The sequence below is a fragment of the Camelina sativa genome, chromosome 2, assembly GCF_030686135.1.
Source record: "Camelina sativa cultivar CO46 ecotype springtype chromosome 2, ASM3068613v1".
Lineage (NCBI taxonomy): Eukaryota > Viridiplantae > Streptophyta > Magnoliopsida > Brassicales > Brassicaceae > Camelina > Camelina sativa.
Window position 1 is genome coordinate 26,167,484 of NC_141881.1, and position 13,723 is coordinate 26,181,206.

Below are 13,723 nucleotides of genomic sequence, written 5' to 3' on the forward strand. Positions count from 1 at the left end.
AATAAAACACTTTCTCACTCACAGGTTAGGCTTCTCTCAATATCGAATCCGATAGAAAACAACACAAGACAGTTCTGATTTTGTTTTCTATTATTACATGAGAAAGTTATTTATCTGTCAAATAAAACATGGAAAAGTATGTCACTCAACCCAAAAAAAAATGATTTGATTCGTATGTTGGGACCATAAACGAGTCATGAGCAAGTAATTGGACTTATATTGTGGTTAGAGGTGTCAAGCGGGTTCCATGCCCGCGGGCCTAGCCCAAATAGTACTTTTGCGGGGCGGGTATGGATACTAAATATTAAACCCATTAAAAAGCAGGCCTTACGGGCCTAACCCAAGCGGATTGCGGGTTATAGCGGATTATGTCTGCGGGTTGGCGGGTCGGCCCGTGGTCTTTAATTATTAAATAAAAATGAATATTTAATATAGATATATAACTATTTTTATATTATTTTAAACATATATATTTTAAAATTATGTGACAATACAAATAAATTTAATATAAAAAATTAAAACATCTATAAATAATCAATATAAACATTAATTTTATTTAAAATTATTTTTTAAATTATAATTTATTAATTTTATTTTATTTTGATAATATATTATTTAGGCCCGCGGGCTGGCCCGTTAACCCGCTGGGCTTAGCGGGGCGGGCTTGGACATATCTTTTATGTCTGCGGGTTTAGCGGGCCGGCCCGTCGCGGTCCAAAAAATTGAAACTGCCCGCCGCGGACGGCCCAGATGGACGCGGGCCGGCCCGTTTGACATCTCTAATTGTGGTTCATATCATTTGCAATTTCTAGACTAATCATGTGTACATAAGGAAAAAACAAAAAACAAAACTGATGGAACGTTATCACAACCACATTTGGTTAGACGAATAATTCTATAGTACACATTTAGATTGTGTACCACCACAAAAAATGGTTTGGCCAAGTTGTATCAATCAATTTCCTAAAATTAAAATGTAGAGAATCTTTCTTACCGAGTAAATTAAATGCACGTTTCGTTCTGCTTAACGAGTAAATTAAAATCCAAGTTTCGTTATTCACAATGTCAAGAAGTTCACATCGACAAGATCCGTTAATCTCATGCACAGATGCACTTTGGACTTTTGAGTTTTGACACACCGACATGAACCAATAGCTTCATAATTTTTTTTCGCCAAAAATAATTACTTTGCATTATTCACGACCTGCATGTAGTTTCGTAAATTAATAACTGGTTTTACGGATCAATTAACTAATTAAATACTACATTGTAGATAAACATAAAAATGATTACACATTCGACGGTGGGAGTTACTTTATCTTAGTCGAATTTGGAACATTCACCATAATAATAATTAAAAAAATATATAACCCCTTTTTTAAAAAAAAAAAAAAAAACATTCACCATAATATATAAGCTCTTAAATTATAAATTATTACGAAATATATAAAACATTCACCATAACTATGCGAGTCTATGACATTGACAATTTGCCACTTGCTTTGCTTATTCTTTCGTTTTCTACATTCATGATAACGAACAACATGTCGTTAATATTGAGAAAACCAGCACGTAGTGTACTCCGAGGCCCAGAGCTCTACGTTTGATATTTGGGCTGTATATACGAGGCCCATGATAAATTTCCTAAGTCGCGCCTATTACTTTTATTTTAATTGATATATAAAAATTATACTAGAAAATTTGGGATGTAATTACACGAAAAAGGATAAGATATACAAGGGAATCTCATGATCGTATTTTTAGTAATGATGCAATGAGATTTTGTAAGAAAACAAAAAAAAGAAGAAGAGATTTTGCACTATAAAATAATGGTAGATAGCAAATGCTTCAACTTTTTTAGATAATAATATAAAGTTTAATTTGTATATGTCTTTATAAATTGATATACATTTTATTATATTAAAAATTAGGTTGGAGATTCCTACGGATCAGAAAGCTAACGGCTGCAACTTTCATCATATGATACCCACTTTTCACGACGTTTTTGTCGTTTTTCCTCTATTTACAATTGATATAATGAAATAGTTTATAACAAATTATATTTTCAAATGTATGTATATTATAATTGATTTAATCATATTATAAATTATTTATACTATAATAGAAGAAGGTGAACAGAAGAATATCTTTATGGAATATGTCGTTTTTCCTGAAAAGCAAAAGGATTTAAATTTTGATTAATCAAGCAAAGAGATGCATTGATGGAAATAATTACATTCTACAAGTTATGTCAATATGTGATTATTAATCTTAACACGACACAGTTAAGACCTTTTAATTAAAAAAAATAGAAAACATTTGAGACCAAAATAAACATCCGACGCTTAAAGGAAAATGAAAAACATAATATATATACGTGGACTTTGTTCGACCAAGATCTTCAAAGTACAGAAAGGAAGTAATTTTAAAATTAAGCCGAATAATAAAAAAACAGAAAGGTGGCAAGAAGTGTGGATGTCTCCTTCTTTCCCGCAGACTGTAACAAAAAGATTTGGGGACATTTCTCAGACATAATAATTATTTGTTATTGCTTTAATCAAATGTAGTATATCATATACTGTATATGTATATGTCAAAATTTTCTTTACGAAAAAAAGATAGTTTTCACATTTAGAGACTTACTTTCGCATCTCATGATCATGGCCGTGTTCGTTTGGTTGACGCATGCAGCTGCGGCAGCGACAACGACTGCGGCAAACGCAACATTTTTGATCGCCGCAACTAATCGACGTCCAAAATTAAAATCAGTATTCGCCGCGGCGTCTTGCCGCAAACACTGCGGCAACCAAACAAACAACGATACATGCGGTTGCCGCAGCCGCAGATACTTGCAGCGACCAAACGAACAGGCTCCATGTCTTTTACTTTCCTATCAATTTCCACTTTTTTCCTATCAATATTTCCATTTTCTTACACTAACATTTTGCTCTTATTTCATGTTGTTAATTATAGCCAAAATCTTCCACCGATATATAGGTTGAATTTTCTTAATTTGTTCACGTGGAAAATGTAGTATAAACACTACACTGTTCATATCTCTATCAAAAATTGATTTAACAAAGAAAAGCTTGGACTAAATAGAGATATTTACAAAGTGATGAGAAAGATTAGCTAACAATAGAATTCATTATCGACTTATCGTCTAACACTAACACAAGATTATTTATTGAAATATGTTTTGTCCCGGGGATAATATCATCTTGGGATCATATTTGTACTTTCTCTCTAAGAAAATATTCCACCTCGGACCAAAATGTCTAACCCATCCTTCTTGTGATGAATGATAAGGAAGATATTGTATAACCCTCATATTAGCATCCTCACAAAACTTCAGTATTTCCATATTTTCTCTATCGTAAGCCTCCCAATCGTCAAAATCTGCGGATCGCAAAAAACCGACCGCATAAAACACATCTTCTTCAGGTATAGCAGCTGACATCCGATCATTCCACCTGAGAAAAGACCCCAAAATTTAGTTACTAAATTTATTTTCTGATTTATAGAAATGTGGAAATATATAAAAAATCTTCATATCAAAACTTACTTGTTGCGATTCATGGGATAAACAAGAACGGGACCGCTAGTGATGTTATTTCTTAGGATAATACCCTTAAAAACACCATGATCGAATTTTGAAATTTGAGATTTTGGTACGAAAAGATTGAGCCATGGATGTGGAACATCCCATTGGCCTTTGGATTTCAGGCTTAGCTCTCCGGTACGAACCCGGTTTAAGAAATCCATATACGTCACATCTTTCTCGTACATAAACCCTTTTACAAAGTTTAGACTCTCGCCTAACTCCTCCATTTCCTGCATGGTTTAAATAATTATATTTAATTATATGAATAGTTACTTATAATTATTGCGTAAAGATCTCCCAATTATACATGTATGTGATTCATGCTTGTATTATTTATGTACGGACCTCGTTGACTGCGTATTGAGAAGTTTCGTCGTAATACTTGACGACTTCGAGGCAGTAGATGACACGATGTCGTTTGACCATTGAGACGATTCTCAAGTGATCGGACGGTGGATAATACGTGGATCTCCAGTTATCCGGTGGGCCATGGTCCAGCATAACGGAACCTTCCAAGAAATCTACACCGTCCGTTTCTGATATCAACCGTTCTTGATCTCTTGTGAATTCGGAGAAATCTATGTATAGAAACCTAAACCACTTGGCCTGCAAAAAACCAAAAAAATGCATATACTTGTATGTTCAGTTATAAGCTTAATAAAAATTTATTTATTTATTGCATAATTTACAATTTTAGCATACCCTTTTCGGAGCTACTTCGAGTTTAATTCTGGCTCTTGTGATTATTCCAAATTGACCCAAACCTCCTAACGCGGCGAAGAAAAGATCCGAGTTCATATCTTTGGAACAAGTTGCACTCTCTCCCTTTCCTATAATACAAAAATATATATTGACCCAAATTAGGAAATTTTAGCAAAAAAAATTCAACAAATGTGGACCGTTATATATGAGTTTACAAAGAATAATATAGAACAATGCGACGAGTTACATATAAATAAAAAGTATCATCATCATATAGAGCCTAAAGTGCTAAAGTCGGTCTCATTAAATTATGTTATCTCCTAACCAAACAACGGAACTAGAAAGTCTTCGTAAGCTAACTACACTTGAGACCAACATATGTGGACATCAGGACATAATGGGTACAGCTACAGTAAGAAAACTGACTGTTACTTAAAAATCCTACACCTGGTTAGGACCAAACGTTATGACTTACGAACTTTTGAGTTTTGTCCTTATGCCACAAGAAACCTCGTGTAAAATTATGCGCGTGGGACCATTTGGTTGATTTAGTTTTGTTTTCTTGTTCATCGGGTTTTTATGAACCGTTACATAATATATGACCATGTAAATTTCGCAGAAATCAGAATTAGTTTCAAGGAAATTTTCATAATATATAAGACTTTATCAAAAAAGAAAAAAAAATTTCACTAAAAAAAATCTTCTACTGATAAATCGACCTTTGCATTTACATGTGCATGTTTATATTATTAAGGAAAATTCATACCATTCAGAGAAGAAATAGCCTTATTACAACCACCTATTTTTTTACCTAGTCTGTAGTTTTTTTATAACCTTAGACAAAAAAAAAAGATATGTGATTAGATTGATGTGTGAAAAGAAGAAAAGCAATCAACCAAGTTCGAGAAACAAGTAAAAAGAGACAAACAATACAAACAAAACAAGAGCATAACCAAAAGAGCATAAACAAAATCTAAATGAAAAGACGAAAAAACGTACGAAGTTTTTTTTTAAAATCAGAAACGTACGAAGTAAAAAATAAAATAAAAATCACTATTATTGTATTTTTATGTGAAGATAATCATGGTACGTACCTGTAATAACATCCATCTCTTGAACATTAGTGATCTGTGGACCGTACCGAAACGTCTGTCCACTGATTCCGGCGTTAGATAACGTTCCACCGACCGTTAAATACAAATAATCCGTCCAAGAAACAGGCGTTAACCCTAACTCCAACGTTTTGTTCAACACCTCAATCCAAAGCCAAGCAGCGTCCACGTCAGCATATAAACCGGTCCTAGACACCTTGATGCCTCGATCCCGGTTTACCATTGACCGCATGTTAACCACAACTCCGTCTTTAGCCGAGGCTTGGCCACGGTGACTGTGTCCGTGGCCACGAGCAGCTAGAGTGAAAGAGGGTTGAGAGTCATAAGAGAGTTTTAGGAGATCAGTGATGTCCTCGACGGAGGAAGGGTTTAAGACGGCGGATGGGAAGATTTTGGTGACGTGGCCAAAATCTGTTGCGGCTGATTCGATGGAGGAGGAGGCGGTGGTGAGCTTTCCGGCAAAGTCGTCATGGGAAAGAATATTCCATGGTTGTGGTGATGTGTTGTAGGTTGTGATCGGAGTTAAAAGAGTAATGATGATTAAAATTATTATTACTCCAAGATGAATTTGCGAACGAAAACTGTTACTCGCCATATTTTTTTTTTCTTCTGAGAACTTTTTTTTTTTGTTTTGTTTTAATTTACACTTAAGCTTGATTTGTGTCAATGAAGAGTAGTAGTAGCTGTATATTTATAGCCACTAATGCCACGCATGTAGACACATGTATTGGACGGGTTCTTGTTTTTTTCTTTTTCTTTGTGTAAGTTATTTTGTTTTGTGCGAGTATCTTCTGTGTAATATTTAATTAACCCCGTTTTAAATTATTTGAAACAAAATTTATTCTTGTGTACTGAAGTACTCCATTAGTTAATATTTATACTATTGACTACTAGTATCTTTTAATGTAATAACTTATTACATACATATTCCTATACTAATTAAACTCATATAAGTTCTGTAATATTATCACAGAGATGACGTGAGACTCTAAATTTACAAACCACTGGTTTCAACTTTCAATAGACAACAATATTAGCTGTAACTGTTTAAACAGGCGCGATCTAGCTCGCTAGTCAAATGGTTTTGGAAAAATATTCCACGGTCCATTTTGTACATTACTACATTGATAAGAGTCGGTATAGTATATTCATACACTGCGTCAAGAAAAAAAAAATTAGCCTTCACATCTCATCAAACCTTAAAATGTATAATGGTTTTCATGAACCAGGTAATGCAGTTTGGATATTCAAATTAGATGTAATCAAATATATATATGCATGTCTATAAAGAATTAATCACTATTTTCAAATAAACACTTAATATCCACTAATATATATTGTAGATTAAACTAATAAATTGATTAACGATAATAAATATAACTAACATAATATTGTAATGTGTCATCATCACCACCACCACCACCATAATCCCCATCATAACTGTGATTAGTTGTAATTAGCAAAAAGAATTATATGAGCATGTACCATAATCATCATGGGGATTGGAGATTGGCCTTAGATCACCATGTACCATATTTTCCCAGGGACATGTCGTTATCCTAACCTTCGGATTGATCAGACTTTTTATATTAGAACTTGGCTAAGTTTTTTATCTAGTTAATGGGAGTTCAAATTGCCTTGAACTTTGCAGTCTATACAAAGAAAGTCTTTTTAATGATGTTAACTAGAAGATATCTGTACTTTAGATCAAGAAACCTGTGAGAATTCCATTCATCAGCTCAATAATGTTTTATTTTCTTAAACCTAAAAATGAAAACACTTCGGCAAACAGCCAAACAAATTTCAAGTACAGTATGGAGTTTTATTTAGTATATATAAATATGAGTTTCTTAATCGGCTTAAACTTGCAGTATCTTTTGGAGATGGTTTGTGCATGAACAATTTATTCTGTTACCAATCAAAACGAACATATGTAAGAAGTGGCTGCAGCATTTAAATATATATTTTTTTAAATTATAAGTTGGAACAACATGGTTACTAACTATTTGAAAGATGTATGATTTACAGATGTCTTTTTAAATTCACCAAACAAACATAGGTTTTTCTTCTATATATATATATTGAAAAATTGTTTTCTTATTCAAATTGAATAATACATTTTGTTGTTGTTATTGATCGATTATGTTGATTAAACCGCTAATCATCATGCTAACCATCCATGTTAACATATACAATCCGCCTTTTCTTATATGGCTATTGTCATATTCTTCTTTATAAGTGTACAAAAATAAAATAAAAATATCTTATCATTTTGTTACTGTAGAAACCAGTCGGATCTATAACACTTTGCATATATATTAATGTTCTTTTGTTGGAGAATATTTCTCATGAATATCCCTACTAGATGATGTTTCCTTGTCACAATTAGGTCATCATCAAAAGAATCTATAAGATCTTCTTCCTTACGGCTATCGAAAAGTGCCTATAAAATATTAAAAAGGGATGCAATAAACTATTTTGTCAATTTCAATTAAATACAATTGTAGATTCGTGATTAATCATTGTGCCGCGTTAAATAAACAATAAAAAGCAAGACATGGAATATCCTCAAGATTTCGTTATGTTTGCTTCTTTTGCCACATGTAAACTTGTTGTCGCTGCAAAAACACATTTGCATTACTTTTATGAATGTTTTACTGTTATTTATTGAGGGAACTGAAATATTTTAAGCAATATAACAAGATAAGAACGAGTATAGTTAGGAGGGATACAAAATATATAGTTATGCTCACTTGCTCAGTGGGAACTTATATACTGAATCGTTAATTAGTTCAATTTGATCATACATATTATTACTATATGTCATGTTCATTGACACCCTCGTTCAATTTTTTTTATTAGGTTCTCACTGTGTGTTACAGAAAAAAATATTATTATTTTTCTTATTATTATTATTTTCTAGGATGATTTGTTTTAACCATAATCTTTCTTCCGAACACATGGCTAATTTTTTAGGATTATCGACTGAAATTTTATACTATGTAAGAAAAGTAAAAAGACATACAGCATTACAGCCGGACAGCAAAACTGTGCTAGACGCACGTGTGGTTGTCATTTTCTTTCTTTCTAACTTCGTGTCGCGAAATTATTCATGATGATTTAAGAAAATAATCTATGAGCGACGACCAAAACGACAAGTGATTAAAGGTTGTGCTAAAAAGAATTTAATAATAAATTACCGAGAAAATCAATAAAATTCCATGAGCTGCATAAGTTGTAATAATAATGGAACTGGATTGGCGAGATTGTTTTTTAAAGGATATAAGGGTAATGATTTCAACTCGTGGGCACATTTTGTTATATTCGTATCCCTTTTAATTTAAATAAAGTAAATAGTGTTTTGAGTTGTCTTAAACCTTTTTTTGGCCATGCATCATCATGCTCCTTATATGTTCCCTTCATTTATATTATCCATTCATCATTATAAGATTCTAAACGCATGTGCGACGCACCAATAAGTGTTGTACTTTTATAAATTATGATAAACGAGTTTGGCGAAAAAAATGGATTCTAATAATTGGTTTGTTTTTTTTTTGGACTCTCATAATTGGTAGTGTTATTGCCATCTAAGTAGATGTAGAGCTTAATTCCTCTCGGGCGTGTGCAAAGCTTTCATTCTAACTATTTGCCTTGCGAAACGTTTGGACCTAAAAATTAATTGAAATTCAATTTGTGCAAAATAACAATTCATTCTTATCGATCGCACCATGCGTAACCGACTCATCTCCTTCTCGTCCTAGGATCCTTCTCTTCACTACTATCTCCTTGATTTTTACTTTCGTTGTATCTCTGGTCCACTTGAAGTGTGGCATAAGCTCAAGATGTATCATGTATCATTTTCTATTGTTCTCTCTATTTTACAGTTCGGTATGTTTATAGGTTTCCATTATAAAATGTAAACTTTTCTTTATTTGGTATAAATTTTAACATTAAACCAAAAAAAAAAACAGTTCACTTTAATCTTTTTTTTGGTTAAGGGGTTTACCTAAAAAATTAACCCATACAGATTTCACATTTATATTCATATGCATCTATAGATACATACCATACAGAAACACACATATAGACACAATGCATGGTCCCATAGAGTGGAATTTTATAGATCAATCATTAATTCCTTTGAGAAATATCAGAACATCATTCATACATGTACTTAGATTAGTTTTTTTTGAGAGATATATATATATATATATATATATATATATATAATTTAGATTAGAGTTTAAGGGGGAGTGGAATTAAGCAATGATGGATGAATTTATATTGGTGTAGATGGGATCAGAAACATCATGAAGATAGTAAAACCACGATCAAAGTTCTTTAAACTTGCCACGTGAATAAATAGTGACTGTTAGGTGTTTTATTTTACCAAACAAAAAAGTGCGGATTTAGTTTATTTCAAATGCAAAGGGTCATTATTTTTCCAAAAATAACAACGACTAGTCGACTACGAAAAATCAGTCCTTTTTTCGCTTAAGACCCTCTTTCTAATTTAGTGTCTTCCACTAAGGCTAAAATAGAGATTAGACCGAGGTAAAACTTTCCTCCTTCAGTTGGTTTCATCCAGTTTAATCCTTTTTCGCATCCCTCAGAGAATCTTTCCAGCTTTCAGTGTTTGTTCTTAGATTCATCACTCTTGAAGAATTATAATTTCGAGTGTTTCGGGTTAAAAACAGTCGTTCCTCCGTTCAAAGTCTTCGGTGTTACTCTTGCTTTCAGACAAAGAGCGGAAAGATAGTTTCAGTTTTTTAGATCTCAGATCTATTTGGTGTTACAGTAAAAAACCATGTCGTCAGCGATGGACAAAGCCTTGATGGCGATGTCGATTGAGGAAGAAGACCTGCCCTTTGATATGCCGGATTTACCAGAGTATTCTTCCTGTGAAAGAAACGTGTTGAGTTTAGTCGGTCGTACTCTAAATCCAAATCGCCAGCCAATGGATCAACTCATCCGAGCTATGCCTAGGAAGTGGCAGAAGCTGGGTAGAGTTCGAGGTGTGGCGCTTTCAAAGGAGAGGTTTCAATTTTTCTTCAATTCAGAACACGATTTGATTGAAGTTCTTGAAAAAGGCGTTCATACTTTCAACGAGTGGACTATAGTGGTGGATAGGTGGTACGAGTCACCTCCAGATAACTATCTGCAGTTCACGCCCATCTGGATTCAGATGTGGAACCTGCCTATCAATTTCTATACTAAGAAGGCCCTTACTGCTTTGGGAGAACAGATTAATCAAGTTTTAGAAGTAGCTTTCGATACTGAAAAACCCCAGGTTCAAGAGTTCGTTAGAGCGAAGATTCTCTTTGATGTCTCAAGACCTTTGAGAAGATCAAAAACGGTGAATCTCCCAAAGGGTGGTACTGCAACAGTATTTTTCGAGTACGAAAGGGTGCAGAAGAGGTGTTACGAGTGTCAAAGAATGACACATGATAAAGATGTGTGCCCCTTGCTTATTAAGAAAAGACAAGACTTGGCAGATGCTAGAAGAGCGGGTATTGTTCTTGAGAAGCCTCAAAAGATTCCTGTCCTGAAGGAATCTGATCCTTTGTATGGAGTTCTTAATGAAGATCAGGTAGGAATAGATCCAAATACGGGGAGACCAAGAATAGCTCCATCGGTTTTTGAAGGAATGAGACAATACTTGAGAGTCTGTAATGAAGAAGAAAAGCTGCTTAGGATTGATAAAGTCAAAACTTCAGTGGGGGAAGTTGAAATGGATCCTTTGGCTCAGAAGTCAATTTTAAGGTTGGAGCCCTTACCAATTTTTCACCAAAATATAAACAAAGACAAAGGAGTAGTTTTCAATTATGGGAGCTCCTCTACAGCTGAAAAATCCTCAAGCTCGCTGGTTATGAAGACAAAAGAAGGTCAACCTCAGCTCTCCCCAGTCCCGGAGAAATTATGGTTGATGGAAGCGGATCCTTCCTTCTCAGTGGAAAGTTCAGGTAGTTTCCTTGCCTTGTCTCAACCATTCCAAGACAATTCAACGGTTTATGGACCTGGCTCTTTTGTAGCAGGGTCCTCCGGGATTGTCAGGAATAAGACCAAGGCCAAGTCGAGAAAAAGACCAACAAAGAACAACAGATTTCCACAATCAACTAAACCAAAGCCTGGAAATGCTCAAGGAGAGATGGGTAGTGAAGATCAGTCGGGTAGTAAGGAAAAAAGAAAAACAGTTGGAGTGGGTCCAAGCACTGTAAAATCTCAAAAGCTAAACCCTCAAGAGGTGATCCCAAAGGGGGGATTGCCTACCATCCAATGAGCATCATCAGCTGGAATTGTCAAGGACTGGGACGGTCTCATGACTTGACAATTCCCCGTCTAAAGGAAATGCGTAAAAAACATTTCCCGGAGATGTTGTTCCTCATGGAAACGATGCACAGAAGAGATGTACTAGTAGATTTACAAGAATGGCTAGGTTACGACCGTGTATATACTGTGGAGCCGGTTGGAAAATGTGGAGGGCTAGCTTTGTTTTGGAAAAGTTCTGTAAAGGTGGATTTCAAGTTTGTTGATAAAAATCTGTTGGATGCTCAAGTACAGTTTGGAGCATTCAATTTCTTTATTTCCTGTGTGTATGGAGACCCTGACAGAAAGAAAAGAAGTATAGTTTGGGAGAGGATCTCAAGGATAGGCGTTGGGCGAAGAGATAGATGGTGCATGTTTGGAGATTTCAACGACCTGATGCACAATGGTGAGAAACTGGGTGGTCCAAGAAGAAATGATAATGAGTTCAAAGCCTTTAATGATATGATCAGTGCCTGCGACATGTCAGAACTTCCCAGTCAAGGCAACAGTTTTTCTTGGGCAGGAAGAAGGGGGGATCATTGGATCCAGTGCCGTCTTGACAGAGTCTTTGGTAATAGGGACTGGTTCTGTAATTTCCCGGTCTCAAACCAATTTTTCATGGACTTTAGAGGTTCGGACCATAGACCTATTCTTTTAAAGCTCATGAACTCTCAAGATTCGTACAGAGGCCAGTTTAGATTTGACAAAAGATTCTTACACAAGGAAGGTGTCAAAGAGGCGATAAACAACTCTTGGAATAAGAGCAGATTTGGCTTCAATCTATCGGTTGCAGATAGACTAAGAGCCTGTAGGAGATCTTTAAGCTCCTGGAAGAAGCACAACCCTTTAAACTCCCTCGACAAAATCCATCAGCTTGAAGTTGCCTTAGAGCTGGAACAGTCGAAAGTCTGGCCTGATAGGCTACATGTTCTCTTCCTGAAAAAAATCTAGCTAAAGCTTACAGAGAGGAAGAGTCGTACTGGAAACAAAAAAGCAGACAGAAATGGTTAAGAAGCGGGAATAGGAACTCCAAATTCTTCCATGCTTTGGTAAAAGAGAACAGACAAAGAAAGAGAATTGAAAAACTTAAGGACGTTAATGGTAATTTACAAGTTTCTGAAGCTGCAAAAGGAGAAGTGGCAGCTGCATATTTTCAATCTCTTTTCACGTCTTCTAATCCATCAAGCTTTCAAAGCTGGTTCGAAGGGCTTTCTCATAGGGTTTCAGAAGAAATGAATACGGTTTTGATCAAAGAAGTCACTGGACAGGAAATCAAAGAAGCTGTTTTCTCCATAAAACCTGCCAGTGCTCCTGGTCCGGACGGTATGTCAGCACTCTTTTTCCAACAGTACTGGTCCTTAGTTGGGAATCAGGTTATTCAAGAAATCCAGAATTTCTTTGTCAATGGAGTGATGCCATCAGAGTGGAATTATACCCACTTATGCTTAATCTCCAAAACGACCCATCCTACTGAAATGGCTAATCTTAGGCCTATAAGCTTGTGCTCGGTTCTTTATAAAGTCATATCCAAGATTTTAGTAAAGAGAGTTTAGCCTTTTCTGCCTGAGATAGTGTCTGAATCACAATCAGCTTTCATAGCAGAGAGACTAATCACCGATAATATCTTGATTGCGCATGAACTGGTTCATAGTTTGAAAGTTCACCCGAGAATCTCTGTGGAATATATGGCGGTAAAGTCTGATATGTCAAAAGCTTTCGATAGAGTTGAATGGAGCTACCTCAGATCTCTTCTCCTGGCACTGGGGTTCCTCAGAAAGTGGGTTAATTGGGTCATGATCTGTGTATCCTCAGTGACCTACTCTGTGTTAATCAATGACAAACCTTATGGTATGATTTCGCCACAAAGAGGGTTGAGACAAGGAGATCCCCTCTCCCCCTTTCTATTTGTTCTTTGCACAGAGGGTCTGACTCATCTCCTTAACAAAGCTCAAAATGAAGGAGTTCTAGAGGGTATTCAGTTTTCAGATAATGGACCTGC

At 35.2% G+C, this 13,723-nt stretch overlaps 2 protein-coding genes across 3 annotated transcripts; one reads left to right on the top strand and one right to left on the bottom strand.

Annotated features, from left to right (window-relative positions):
• Window positions 1–3,073: 3,073 nt before the first annotated feature.
• LOC104733803 (cytokinin dehydrogenase 3) lies at window positions 3,074–6,151 on the bottom strand. Its single transcript, XM_087489774.1, has 5 exons — window positions 5,401–6,151; window positions 4,307–4,434; window positions 3,950–4,210; window positions 3,566–3,834; window positions 3,074–3,473 (listed from the first exon to the last, which is right to left on the bottom strand). Exons 1-5 carry the CDS (start codon window positions 6,011–6,013, stop codon window positions 3,185–3,187), a joined length of 1,560 nt encoding a protein of 519 aa, XP_087345900.1. The 5' UTR covers window positions 6,014–6,151; the 3' UTR covers window positions 3,074–3,184.
• A 3,725-nt stretch (window positions 6,152–9,876) lies between these two features.
• Window positions 9,877–12,001, top strand: LOC104733809 (uncharacterized). Of its 2 annotated transcripts, XM_010453358.3 has the most exons (2): window positions 9,877–11,381; window positions 11,454–12,001. In XM_010453358.3, exons 1-2 carry the CDS (start codon window positions 10,226–10,228, stop codon window positions 11,696–11,698), a joined length of 1,401 nt encoding a protein of 466 aa, XP_010451660.1. In that variant the 5' UTR covers window positions 9,877–10,225; the 3' UTR covers window positions 11,699–12,001. The 2 variants fall into 2 exon arrangements, with proteins under 2 accessions (XP_010451660.1, XP_087346045.1); XM_087489919.1 differs by having other exon boundaries at window positions 9,943–12,001.
• Window positions 12,002–13,723: the final 1,722 nt, after the last annotated feature.